Source organism: Haliotis asinina, chromosome 6 (genome assembly GCF_037392515.1).
Source record: "Haliotis asinina isolate JCU_RB_2024 chromosome 6, JCU_Hal_asi_v2, whole genome shotgun sequence".
Lineage (NCBI taxonomy): Eukaryota > Metazoa > Mollusca > Gastropoda > Lepetellida > Haliotidae > Haliotis > Haliotis asinina.
The window spans coordinates 18,050,908-18,065,578 of record NC_090285.1 but is presented as its reverse complement, the minus strand read 5'-3'; the positions used below and the strand labels follow the sequence as shown (position 1 = coordinate 18,065,578).

General features: G+C 40.6%; 1 protein-coding gene across 1 annotated transcript in view; it reads left to right on the top strand.

The window, feature by feature from the left end:
• The window catches only part of LOC137286340 (multidrug resistance-associated protein 1-like), a 35,787-nt gene that overhangs the window by 5,383 nt on the left and 15,733 nt on the right, over positions 1 to 14,671 (top strand). Inside the window, exons 6-19 of the mRNA XM_067818136.1 lie at positions 377 to 438; positions 1,305 to 1,436; positions 1,899 to 2,153; positions 2,457 to 2,634; positions 4,672 to 4,992; positions 5,526 to 5,663; positions 8,837 to 8,983; positions 10,711 to 10,795; positions 11,039 to 11,105; positions 11,254 to 11,380; positions 11,525 to 11,701; positions 12,798 to 12,965; positions 13,204 to 13,390; positions 14,287 to 14,371. Of these exons, the coding sequence (XP_067674237.1) occupies positions 377 to 438; positions 1,305 to 1,436; positions 1,899 to 2,153; positions 2,457 to 2,634; positions 4,672 to 4,992; positions 5,526 to 5,663; positions 8,837 to 8,983; positions 10,711 to 10,795; positions 11,039 to 11,105; positions 11,254 to 11,380; positions 11,525 to 11,701; positions 12,798 to 12,965; positions 13,204 to 13,390; positions 14,287 to 14,371 (2,129 nt within the window). The remainder of the gene's footprint in view (positions 1 to 376; positions 439 to 1,304; positions 1,437 to 1,898; positions 2,154 to 2,456; positions 2,635 to 4,671; positions 4,993 to 5,525; positions 5,664 to 8,836; positions 8,984 to 10,710; positions 10,796 to 11,038; positions 11,106 to 11,253; positions 11,381 to 11,524; positions 11,702 to 12,797; positions 12,966 to 13,203; positions 13,391 to 14,286; positions 14,372 to 14,671) is intronic.

Below are 14,671 nucleotides of genomic sequence, written 5' to 3'. Positions count from 1 at the left end.
TGTCACAGAAGGCGACTATGACACGTCATCGCTTCCCAATTGCGCAGATCGAGGCTGATGCTGTCGATCACTGGACTGTCTAGTCAAGACTCAGTCATTTACAGACCACCGTTATATAGCCGGTATATTGCTGAGTACGGCAACCAAATATGTTTACTTGTGCTGTTTAACGTTTTTGTCTGTATATCACGATGCGAAACGTTTATCCTAAACATTATAATGACACTTACTTACTAACTTACTTTCTTCCTACTTACTTACTTCCTACTTCTTACTTACTTATATTTTTTCTTAGAATTGTTCTTTGCATGTGCTGTATATCAATTGACCCTTTATTAATGGCGCTTAGTATATATCTGTTCTTGTCCACTCACAGAAACCATGTCCGGAGCTAGAATCATCCTTCCTCTCAAGAATCACGTATGGGTGGATGACCAGGTAACATGCATTATACTTAACACGGAAAGTAGGTTAATTATTCTTTTATCACTAAGTGTCCTTGCTGCCTAATCAATACAGTTAAACATTAACAATCAAGAATATAAAAATATGAACGTAATATTTTCTTTCTGACAATATTTTTGTAAAACATAGATGAGAGAGTAAATTTGAAAGTACACCTCTATGAACAGTCTTCTGTGATCATCAAGGCAGAAACACCAGAAACGGTCTTCACCCATAGTGCACACAAAGAGAAACAAACCCTTACCTTAAGCAAAACAAGCCACTAAGCCTTTATGACATGGAGACGAACTAATGAGAAACGGATAAATAGTAAATGTTTCATTACCTTACATTTGTATACTGCGTACACACATGGCGCGGTTGGGTGGCCTAGTGGTTAAGGCGTTCGCTCTCCATGCTGAAGACCTAGGTTCGATTCCCCACAGGCCTACAATATGTACGGCCATTTCTGGTGGTGATATTACTTCAATACTGCTAAAAGCGGCGTAAAACTAAGCTCACGCATGCTCCTTCTTCATTCGATAATCAGATCAGCAAAAAGTTTTTTCATGGCTACAATCGTAAGTTCGAGTCCCAGTATATCGGCACCAGACTCATGTTCCTGTTTTTCAAGAAACGGTTTGTCTCTCGCATCACGCTTCGCACCACACCTTTATATAACTGATATGCTTTCTAACGTGGCGTTAAACCGAGCTCATTCATTCACGCAAACGTAAAGCAGGTACTGCAGGATAGACCTCCAGGGCAAATATTGGGTGCGACAGGTGAGGTGAATAGTGGGGGCAATTGCCAAGATGTACACTGAAGTAAAGCCACTCACTCGCATGTTTCCATCATAGGTTACTACTGAGAGGCTACCGGAAGTCGTTGACGGAAGCAGATGTGGATGACATTCATCCGGGTTTATCGTCTGCCGGCAACATGTCTAGGTTTCTCTCTCAGTGGAACAAACAGATTGGTCGTCCAAAGAGGTAATTCAGTTTTCACTGGTACATTTCATAGTATGGAGGCTTGTTCAAAATGCTGCAGTTTGCTAAAAGCTCAGATACAAGCTTGCATGGTGCATTTCACAGTGTGGATCATTGCCGCAATTTTGGGACCTCATCTGTGTTCGCCCGCATGAAAATGTGTGAGCATCATACCTAAATTAGTTCGACCCATTGAACTGCTGAATATCGAGGTAGAACTATAAACACGTCTGGGTTAGTACAAACAGCCATGCATACACACGAATGCACGTCGTGGGGAAAGTGTCAACTATTAACCCCCTGTCGTATGTAGGTATGACGTTAAACCCCTCTTCACCTCGCCTGTTATATCGAGCATCGACACTTTTTGCCCAGCATTAGATAAACCCTGAGATACCATGACCGAGAATACACATGTGCATAAATATTAAATGTTCGAATTCTGATGGTTTGTTTCTATTACAGAAGAAATGAGAATGACAAGAAAGTCTATTATTCGAAAAGACACAATGACTCTCTCATTTTTGAAGCAAATGATGAAACGTCACCTTTGTTGGGAAATAAACATCCACGGGGGAAACAGTCGAGGGAGGCAGCTTGTGGAAACACGTTTTCACTGGCCTGGGTTTTGTGGAAAACATTCTGGTTTGACTTGATACAGTTTCAAGTTTGGATGCTTGTTAGTGACTTGCTGAGATTTGCCAGCCCTTTGATACTTGGGTAGGTATCCACAAACAAAACTTTTCAGATCCGTCAGTTGCAAAACATAAAAGGTCTTTGAGGTCAACGGCCATGATCTGAGGCGCTCTGTTCGAAATGTTTCGGGGGACCTCCATTGACGAACCTCCATTTTAGTCATATCTTGCACTACGTATGGTTTTCTAAGCTATGTATATGCCACAGCACTTTAGGTTCACTGAGACAGTCCACTACTTTACAAAAGACAGCTCCCACGTCAGGCATGAAACTGTTGCAGACAACTGTTTGGCCTTTTCGTAAAACATGAAAACAAATTTGCTTCAGCCTTCTAGTGACCTTTACCACAGACAAGACCGTACCCCTGTGGAAAGGCTATCTTCTCTGCATTGTGCTGGCGGCAGCCACGTTGACCCAGACAGTTTTTACCCATGCGAACTGGCACCAAGGAAGAAAGGTGGCAATCAAGATGGCTGCTGTCATCATATCTGCTGTCTTCAGAAAGGTACTGTTGATTCCAACCTGGTAAAATCAAGGAAGAGTGGAGTACTGTTTTACTCATTTGATTTAGCACTCCACAGTTTCTGCTACTTTTACTAACCGGTTCACTGGAGAAAAACATATGGTATGGGCTATAAATAAATGGTACGAGTCAATACTCAAAGATGTGTATAGTACAAATGGCCTCCGGCCCATGTACATTGGAGTTGTATATAATACAAAATACATGTGGTGTAATAAGTTGCGTATGTTTGAGAAACACGTGCACAAGTGCCGACAAAGCTATTCATTCATTACACTGTGCTGTTCCGCCTCCACCCTTTCTCGCACACCTGGCTGTCTTTCCCTGCATTACTCCTTCGCAACACACAGGGAACTGTGTCAATATTTTAGTGATGGTTTGTTAAACAGCTGTTTCTGTGATGCATAACGATTTCTAATGGATGGAAATGTGTTTGGGTATAGGTTATTCATGGATATCGTGCCTCGTAATATTTATTAACTATAGTATATAGTATAGTTTCTAGTCAAACTGTACGTAAGTGTACAGCTGAGATCCTTAGACACTGAACCAAGACAAATATAACCTTATTTACAAAAAGCCCACACAAGAGGAATGAAAATTTATGTTTACAAACGGATGTATGATCGGCATATATTCTGGTGGATCCTCCTCACTCAGGGGTCAAATACTGAATAGGTCCATTATGGAATTGACTGATTTAGGCGTACTTCGGGCCTTAGTTGTCTCTTTCAAAATCGGTCTTGGTGTCAGTCCTACTTCCATCACGACTGTCATTTTAATTTTCATTTTCATTTTCTATTGCTATTTGCCAGAAACCATCTTCAATGATTTTAACATGTTTACAACATTCGCATCATTCCTTGACACCGATTGCATACATTCTCTTGTTTGTGGCAACTCTTTGCGAAGGATTAAGACACAGTACATCACGGCGATGTTGTTTCAACAGTGTCTACTCCATAGACAGGGCCAGATTTGTTGGATTTTGACAGACTTGACAGTTCGGCCTTGAGCTTTTGTCGTCAGATGCAATATTGTACGTTTGTAACCAAACTTTGATATAAGTTTCTGTTAGTCTTTGCTGGACATTTCTCCACGTTTGCTGTGATATGGCGCATTATCCACAATGAAGGAGTGAGGTGGAATGTATGGGATCAATTTCTTCCTGCAGTTATTTGGAAAAACCGTCACAATTCATCTCGTCATGATAATCTGCTGATTTGAGCTTTAAGCCAAATACAAGTAAAACATTTGGTGCACACCCGCTTTTGGACACGGCATGAACAACAAATAATAAGCCAAGGTCTGCTGCCAATATTTTTAGACAATGAGGTGTTCATGCAACTGTGTTTCATCGATAAAGATGATTGTTCGATTTTCATCTCTACATTTATTTATTGCACGTAGGTATTCCATGCGCCTTGCACCTATGTCTTTTCGTTCCAATAAAACCTTACGATTTGATTGTGTTTTTTACCATATAAACCCCATGTCTTTCAGTTTTTTTCAAACCTTTCTTTGAATCTTGGTACTTCAACTGGCTTCTTGCCATATCATATCAAGAGCAGGCTGTTGGTTTTGTATGTCATGGGCACTTTGTACAACTTGTCGGACTATATTCCGGTTAAAATGATCACATTTCTGATACTTTGGAAAGATCAGTGTAGCAATGCTACATTTTGAACGATTCGGCTTGTCTTTGTTCACGTCGAGAAATCAGCAAATTGACGAGCTTGTAACACATTTTGTGTACAACTAACTCCTTCCTCGCATGACGTTGACCACTCCAGGGCTCTGGCGAGAGAGTAACGAAACATGTCTGTGGTTTCGTTGGCGGGCGAGAGATGACGCATGTCATCGGTGTAATTGCACAGATCGATGCTCCTGCTGTTGATCGCTAGATTGTCGATTATTTATAGAGCGCCGCCATATTACTGCCACCTTGTAGCTGGAATAATGGTGAGCGTGTTGTAAAACTAAATTCATTCACTCTTTATTTTCATGAACAACTGTCAGTCCTTAAGGATGAGTAACAAGGCAAAGAGAGAGTCGACAATAGGCGAAATTGTGAATCTGATGTCTGTGGATGTGGAGCATATACAAATCTTCACGGTTTGGATGTGGACGGTGTGGGCAATTCCTTTGAATATCGCCATTGCCCTGTACCTCCTGTATCAGTCACTGGGACCCTCCATGTTCGCAGGGATGGCGGTGCTGCTTGTTATCCTGCCCGTCAATGTTGTCGCTGCTCTAGTGTTGAGGAAGTATCAGGCTGAACTGATGCAGCACAAGGACAAGAGGATGAAGATTTTAAATGAAGTCCTCAATGGCATTAAGGTAAGGAATGCTATCTTTAAATAGAAGTATAGTTTGGTTTTAAAAAATTCCTTAATTCGTAGATGTGGAGACTGGGATATCCTTCTTTATAAATGTCCACCAAACTCCATCACTGTGGACAGATTCGATAGGGATAATGGGCTACCATCTGACACTATACCAGCACCAACCTCAATTCACCACGAAACCATTGGAATTCGTCGGCGATTGTTTGTGAACCGCAACAGAAAAGATCTTCCTCTGGTAATTTCTTGTGAACAGACACGCGAAAAGCCCGTCTGTGGTAATAATGTTCTGTGAACGCACAGTATGTTGTAGTAATCGTCTGTAAACCTACACACAAAAATCCGCCTTTTGCTCCTAATCTAATGTAAAGTCGGACTGTTGCCAGTAATCTCTTGTGAAGTCACATGTAAAATCAGCCTGTTGCTCGTAATGTCATGTGAAGTCACATGTAAAGTCAGCCTGTTGCCAGTGATCTTCATTAAAACTGTTTATGAATAAATTTGTCCACTTTGTCCTTGTTGTCACAGATACTGAAGCTGTATGCCTGGGAACCATCCTTCCAGGATAAAGTCTTGGATGTTCGGAAAAAGGAATTGCACATTTTGTTGAAGATGGCTTTCCTAAAAAGTTTTACTACCCTCAGCTGGACTCTCATTCCTTATCTTGTAAGTGGCACAAATCCGCCTAAGATTGGACTTCAGACATAATTCCCTGTAAAATAAGCACAGTTAAAGTCATGGTACATTTTAATCAAACGTCATGTAATTGAGGTAAAATGGACAAACGTGTATATGATCTATATATCTGATTCATAAAAGTTCGAAAGTAGACTATAGTGTTCAAACATAAGTTAGGACCATCACGGTATGTTCGTGTTCTGCAAAATGACAAACACATCTGCCTGTCCACTTGGGTTTACTGTGTGGCGCGAGGTAGGGAATATACTATTAGGCTAAATCCGTGCCTTCATACAAATGTGCATATCTTAAGGACCTTTGATTAGATTCTTTTCATATTTGTACCTAGGTTCACAGAAAAGAAACGTCAGTCAGTTTTGGTGTCTTTGACCTTCATTTCATTAACGTTATACCCTTGTCAGAGAGATAACGGTTTACGGTTTACTGGATTTTCTTCATATTCTCAACTCCAAGCTTTATCTAGGGAAGGCGCAGGGCCCAGTCTATATAGGTGACCTTCACTTAATTTTCAAGTCACGGCAACACTTTGAAGATTACAGCATGTTAAGCTGCATGTTAAGATTGTCTGCAAGATATCTCAAGAACAGTTCGCTGGATGTTGTTCTTCTCTTGAAAGTTTTTCATTAAGAAATTACTTTATAAGCATTTTTGCATATTTCGTATACTATGGCATTCATGTCAATGTCACAGTGAGTCTTGAAAATATTCGTGCGTTTCAGCAACTACAGAGTAATATATCAAGAGAGGTTGACTGGTCATGTTTTTGGCGAACATTTCATTTCGTCAAAAATACGACCTTCACTACTCCTTTTTAATTTTGATTTGATAATTTGCGACGGGAGATTATGTCACGTTAGTGACAATGTTTGTTGTTGTTTGACGTCACGCACAATAATATTCCAGCTATATAGCTCCGGTTTATAAATAGCGGCGGTTTATAAATAATTAAAGGAGCACTAGTGCAGAGCAGTTTACGTGGACTGGTGTAAACTCGTGTTATTGTTTTTCTCCCGTGAGTACCGGATGATATCCCACAATTCGTGACTGGCTCGTGACGTCTGCTGCGCAGTCCGTATGCGCAATTGAGAGTTTAATTATAGACAGATCAACTAAGGCGACGTCATTTTACTTCATTACAAATGTAATATGAAAACAAATGAAACACTTTGAAGGTTAATCATCTGCCAGTGATAGAAATGGTAATAACTATTAGGACGGAAAAATAACGAAGCCAATGTACGTCTCTATATTTGGTCTCATAACCCTAATTAGTTTATAGTCATATTTGTAACACACGGTCTGTTTATACTTATATTAAATTTCTAACATGACAGCAACATTTACACATTGTATAGATTGTCAGTGTGGATCCTATTTCACACACATACGCGAATCTAGTGTGTGCTTTCTGTCATATAGATTCTGCTGAATGCTACAACAAATAAATTAAAACAAAATGCAAATAATGAATATAAAACAGACTAATTTTATAGCAACAATGTCAGGCTACTACCTTATTCAGGAATGTATCCATCAATATCATAAAAGAACGATATTCCATTCATTAGCAGCTGGTAAATAATCTTGCTCTGTGTCGTGTGTCTTACAACAGTCTAATTTGCGAAAAAGTAACACATCGTTTTACTTCTTTCACATTGGTGAAAACCTGATAAACGTCTCATTGGTCACCCAAGATAGAACACCTGGCAACTAATTGTATGATGTCAGCCATTCAAGTAATTTAGTTAACCAATGATGAGCAATCAATGAATCAATGCAAGGGTGGTTAATTCTTTGAAGGGATGATCTTGTTTTTACACTCGCACTTTACGACAGGGTGTAGTCAGTATAGATTAGTACATCTACACACACTGCCTTTTGACAAATCCGCTGTAGAAGATAAAAGTAATTAAATCAATCAGTGTGTTATCGGTTAATCCTTTGATCGATGTTTGTTTTGGTAACTCAGCTGAGAAACTCTCTTGCATCACTTACATGCACATATCACATAACATACAATACATTTTTGTCATTACAGACCTTAATTTATAATGTTGCTTGAGTATTTACTCTTGACAGGAGAAATGCCAAATGGGAACCTTTGTTGAGTAACCGAAGTGGTGTTACTACTAATTATACCTGTTATAAATTCATTAACTGACCATCCAGAGAATGATGACAATTAACACGTGTAGGTTTACACCTTCAAAAGCGAGTTACAGCAAGGAAGATGTAATCTCTGTGTCGCAAAACACTTCTGGGCCGAAATAGCAACGAACTTCGTTACATAAGGAATACCTACGGGCATTTGCTGTGTACTTGGGTAAATAGGTGTAATAAGTTTTTTTTAAGTGAAATAATTTTCAGATTTCGCTACCAAAGGCAAAGTCATCGTTTTTAGTTTACGAATTCAAATAAATCAACGGTGTGTTTTTACTATCATAAATAATAAACCAGGGTAGCTACCATAGCTACGAAAATGTACGTATTTTTGCTATCACAGTTGAATCAACACTCAAAACTGTCTTAATATAAAGCTTTGCAATCTTTCGGACTGAAACAAATGGCTTGCTGCGTGCCTGTAGACATCATATTTTCACATAACATGATTAAATATCGGGGTTAAAAACACAGAAATGGGATCAATTTGGATCGGTCACTATACCATACAAGCATCCGAAAAAAATACGCCGCTGGAATATTTTGTTACGATCAGACAAGGAATACCATGGATATCTTTAAATAACGATATATGATGGGCGTCGGGCCTCCTGACTGTTTAGGTGAAGAAATTCTGCTAATATGGACAGGAGCCCAGTCCCTTTGTCCGTCACGGTCGAGGGAGCGGGCGCTGACCAATTTGCAGTTTGGTTTCGTAATTAGACCGTTGACAAGAAGCATTATCCGCTCCGCATCAGTGCCAATTTAAGTCCTCACCATGCATTGCAGTGATAAGCAACATGAGCATCGAATTTACCGAACATTTAGGATACGGTGAAAGTAAAATTGACTCAAGATCATTTGTGAACGTCTGTCTCAGCCAATAGCATTGGAATTAATATTTTTGCATAAAATCATTTGAACGAATTGTTTGACATAAATTCATTTGTAGTAATTATGTCGATCATTTTATTCTGCAGGTGTCCCTCGCAATATTAGCAACATACATCTTCACGTCTGAAGATCACTACCTCCGACCTGAGGTCGTCTTCCCAGCGATCTCTCTCTTCAACATCATCAAACTTTTTATTGTCAGATCACCATTCATCATCGGATATTTAGTCCAGGTATATGAGCAATATAAAACTAAACACAGAATGAAATGTCTCTTTGTACACTGACCCGTAAATGTCCGGGGTAGAATAGGCCTTCAGCAACCCGTGCTTGCCATAAAACGCGACTATGCCTTTCGGAAGAGACGACTAACGGGATCGGGTATTCAGGCTCGCTGACTTGGTTGACACATGTCAACGGCTCCCAACTGCGCAGATCGATGCTCATGTTGTTAATCACTGGATTATCTGGCCCAGACTCGATTATTTACAGACCGTCGCCATATAGCTGGAATATTGCTGAGTGCGGCATAAAACTAAACTCACTCACTCACTCTTTGTACACTTACAGTGGACGTATGGTTGAATCTCATCAAATCTATCAGAAGTGTTCGTTTTTTTCCTTTTTCTCCGAACATTACATTGGGAAAGATGTTGGTTTTTATCTCTGGTCCTTCGCAGGGAACATATAAAGCAATTAACTCATAATGATTAAAAAAGCTTTTCAGTATGCCCTTTAGTCATTCAAAAAACATCTGCACTTGTTTACTCCAGTAAACTAGTGTTAATGTAACAATATATATGTTAACTCGGTTGACATTTTGAAATCACATGGACAAAAGACAGTAAGTATATTATTGGAAAAGTGTCCGGGAGTCTTTCTTTAGGACCCGTGCAGGTCCCGGGGTAGAATAGGCCTTCAGCAACCCATGCTTGCCACAAAAGGCGACTCAGCTTGTCGTAAGAGGCGACTAACGGGATCGGGTGGTCAGACTCGCTGACTTGGTTGACACATGTCATCGGTTCCCAATTGCGCAGATCGATGCTCATGTTGTTGATCACTGGATTGCTGAGTGCGGCGTAAAACTAAACTCACTCACTCACTCACTTTCTTTAAAATGATTACTGACAACACAACGGTTGTGACAAATTTAAGTAAAGTACATATCATCTGTGTAAGCTTTATTTCTGAAGAAAAGCGTACGTACCAGAATAAACATTCTGTACAGCTGCCCCGCCTATTGACGACCACATTAAAATGATCGTCCGCCAATAGCATCATACTCATGGCGTGATATACATTGGGTAATACTGATAAAAATATGTATTTACTCTGAAGTACATCACAGACTACAATATAAGTGGTCAAACGTTAATTCGATTGCCGCCTCCTGTTTGTAGTGGTGAGAAGGGTCGAGCTGAAGGTCGAGGGTTCGATCCCCGGCCGCGTCAATCCAAAAGGATTTAAAGCACTATGGTACTTGTTGTTCTCTGTCTAGCGGTCGGCATTAATGGGTACAATAAGTCTTGGTTGGATTGAAGTCAGTACAATGCCTCCGAGTGGGATAATCATGCTTAACAGCGGCATGGCATCTTAATGAAGAAGCACTATACGGCTCGTAAACCAGGGCTCTTATTCTCGAAACGTTCGTAGCCCTAAGAATTCGTATCTTTGATCGTAGCCAGTGTGTTGAGAAATGAGCTTAAGAAGTTCGTAAGGCTACGAATGTTTCGAGAATAGCTAGCCTGCTCTAGTCTGGGTACCTGCAGCTACACATACACACGTATGCACGTCGACACATGAGCGAAATATTCATAATTACTATAACCCCCATTTTACCTCGTCTTATTTCGTTTTCAAACGATTTCAGGCTGAAGGTGAAGGAACAAGTGTTATGGATGATCAACTTCTTTATTTTCACAATGGCGACGTTTCGGTATGGATTCTTATACCGTTTCAGGCTACAGTATCCCTGAAGAGAATTAACAAGTTCCTCAACACAGAGGACTTGTCTGAAACCCACGTTTTACGGAACGCCACACAACGTCAGTCAGGTTTACCAGCTCCATACGTTCAATACTTTAATGCGTCATTGAGTGAATGTCCATCCGTGCTCGTTATAACCTAAATTATAGTCCTTATAGTCTCCGAACTATAAAGAACAGTAGAGTTGGGTTGCTTATCTTCGTCAACGTTTATGTAATTCGTCAAAGCATAGACACTATACAGGTAGTGAAAGAAATATATGTCTTGTATCACTAGCCACCCATTACATATATTTACTGAAGGTCCTGCGGTGAAGATTACAGACGGATGTTTCCAGTGGAATTCGGAAGGAGGGCCAACACTCAGAAAGTAAAGGGACAGATTGCATGCAATATATTAACACCATTGATTAAGAAATCATATAAAGCTTTAACCTTAAGATCTAGACGATTCCTAATAGGTCTCATATCAGTTCAGCCTTTGACGATAATAGATTTAAAACATATTGTTGTTTCAGCATCAGTTTGGATGTTACGGAGGGTCAGCTGTTGGCAATTGTGGGTCAAGTCGGATCTGGAAAATCCTCACTAGTGTCTGCCATCTTGGGGGAAATGGACAAGCTCTACGGTCATGTCAGTTTGAAGGTCGTTAGTTACTTCCTATCCTTCCACAAGTATGGTATATTCGGTGTACGATATTCTGTATAAAACTGTACAACAGCAAAAACATTTTCTTGACATACGTATGAATAAATATATGTATTATCCTTCCTGACTTTTCCTGACCAGAGTCGCGTTGCCTATGTGCCCCAAGTTGCGTGGATCCAGAACGACACCCTGCAGAACAACATACTGTTCGGGAAGCCCATGGACAGACACTGGTACAACAAAGTGGTCGAGTGTTGTGCTCTGATTGCAGACCTGGAGATGCTACCAGCTGGCGACATGACCGAAATTGGGGAGAGAGTGAGTATTGAGATGCTGCTTAGAGCAACTTTTCTTCTAAATCACTTTTCTTTTCTGTTTTGACATTGCTGTATGATGTTGAGTGGAGGAGGTAAGGATCTCTCCAGCTAGTACTGTCTTCAGTCTGTTTTTGGCTCAAATGAGAACGAAGAATGATTAAATAACGCGAAATACGTCCGGGAACATCAGTACCCAACATGATCTGAAATCTCACGTTTAACGATCGATCACGGAAACGGTTATTTAAGAAACTATCATGTAATATTGTTCTATTTTGACGCTTCACACAGAAGGGTGACAAACCGATGTTGAACAGTTCCGGCACGCACTTCTGGTGCAACTCCGCACAACCATGTTTCACTGCCAACATGCGATTCTCAGCCTATGTTAAACAGTTTTTCGTTTCCATCAGACGTAATTATAAGTGACCCTGTTATCCAATCATTCACGGCTCTCATTTGAACCCAGACGTACTGTACAAAGTTGTGATTTGCATGTGTTCTCTTGTCGTAATGGTACCAACTTGAGTGGAGGACAGAAGCAGAGGTTTCTCCTTCCAAAACAGAGCCTTTTGTGCATTTGTTTCCTATTTTGCCACTAGTGTATGAGCTTGAGCAAGCGAGGATAAAAGCCAGAGACAAAGGCAACATATGTCATATTTGGGATTTCACTTTCTCAGTAAAGTACAAATTCTCTAGCTAGTGCTTTTTCGGTTGAGTCCCATCCGGGATTCGAACCCAAACCCGTGGAAGTCGCGGTGGCTGAGTGGGTTAGGCAGCTGACTTTGTGTGCTGGCGATTAGGTGCATGAGGGTGCGGGTTCGAATTCCGGATGAGACTCAACCGAAAAAGTACTAGAATTTGTACTTTACGGAGAACGTGAAATCCCAAATATGACATATCTTGCATATGACCACTTTCTTAATGGCATCGTGTAATCAAAACCCAGAGTCTGTTACTTTCTTGATTTTTGTCTATTGCATTTTGGTTTCTGTCTTGTCTTTAGGGTGTCAACTTGAGTGGAGGACAGAAGCAGAGAGTGTCTCCGGCTGTCTACTGTGTTCTGGGATTTATATATGTTTCCTATCGATCCTCAGGGTATCAACTTGAGTGGGGGACAGAAGCAGCGAGTGTCTCTCGCCAGAGCTGTCTACAGCGATGCTGACATCTATCTGCTGGATGATCCACTCAGTGCTGTTGACAGTCATGTGGGGAAACATATATTTGTCAACGTCATCAGTAGCAAAGGTTTGCTCGCTGGCAAGGCAAGTACTGGTAGAATATGTTTGACGTTTAAGACAAATGTATTTGTGCATACATTCAGATATGTGTACTTAAATTTTGCACCTGATTTTGCTAATCATGGGCACCTTATGCTCCTCCTTGTTCTTGTATCATGTGTTGTGCTGTTTGAAGAATGTCACGTGAGACTATACTCATTCCTCAGCTATAAAGATCTGCTACATGTCTGATGCTAAAATGACGTTCACTTGTCCCATCCAGACTCGTATTTTGGTCACTCACGGCATCCACTGGCTCCCAGAGGTAGACTCTATCCTTGTGATGACCAGCGGTCAGATATCAGAGAAAGGGACGTATGAGGAGCTTCTGCAATCTAACGGGCCGTTTTCCAAGTTCCTACAGACCTACCTCTTGGAGAATAATGATTTTGATGAAAGTCAAAATGAACGTACGTCTCATTTTGGGAACACATATTCATTATCAAGAAACTAGGTACCCCGCCAGTTATAACCCTTGTCATCAGTTCCTTGTCTTAGGGCACGGTATCCCCTATAACGACAGATTTTCTCAGAAACTGTTTTAGACATTGAAGCAAAATTTGCTTTATCGATCACAGAACCCGTATTGCAATATATTTTGCAGAGTTAAGGGCCTTGTCTTGCGTTTCTTGACGTAGTGCACGATATCCAGTAGGGACGGAGTTTCTCAGAAACCGTTATAGATAGCGAAACCAAAAGTGTTTTCAGGACACCACAGGAACCACAGAAGAGAACGCTGGTTATGGATATTGATGATCATGCCTTATTGTTCAAAATGTTATTCACATTTTGTTCTTTGTGTTTTAACACATAATGGGGCACACTTCAAGCACAACCATTCGTTGAAATGGGTCATGTCCTATAGATGTGTAAGGATGGTCTTTGGTCAGAATCCCAGATTCGACTTGATGATACGTTTTGTGGGTCTCACCGACGAGGTACATTTTACTTGAGATACGATTTATCTACTCATATATTACAGCCATAAATGTTTCGCCTCATTTGCCTCCTTACGCCAGGGGCGGTAGGGTGGTAAAGTGGTTAAGGCGTTCGTTCGTAACACAGAGGCTTGGTTCGATTCAGCATAGATGGGTATGGTGTCTGAAACCAACTTGTGATCTCCGCAGTTGCCAAAAGTCACTCATTCTTTCGCCAGAGCGTAAGCTGTTATTTGAATGTTGTCATGATGTTGACATTTAGAATGAGTTACAGTCCACGTAATTATCGGTTACACCTACAAGACTGCTTCATTACCTGAATAAGGGCCACGCCTTATTGTCTAATTCCTAAATCATTTCGTATACAGTGAGCGAAAGAAGAAAGCAACTTCCTCAACACTTAGACTCTGTTAAATCAAGTACAGAGCTGAAAACAGATTGCCAACCTGATCTGTAAGTTGATAATTTATTTAGATACGACTTGAATATGTGCACGTCCTTTGTAAACTCAGAGCTAAATAAACCCAAATAACAGTATGAATTCATTCTAAATTTCCAATACCACGGTGAAATTGAATTCCCTGTCGATGGCATCCGCGAAAGTCCCGGGGTAGAATTGGCCTTCAGCAACCAATACTTGCTATAAAATGCTACTAAGCTTGTCATAAAAGGCGACTAACGGGATCGGGTAGTCAGGCTGGCTTGCTGACTTGGTTGACACATTTCCCAATTGTGCAGATCGATGTTCATGTT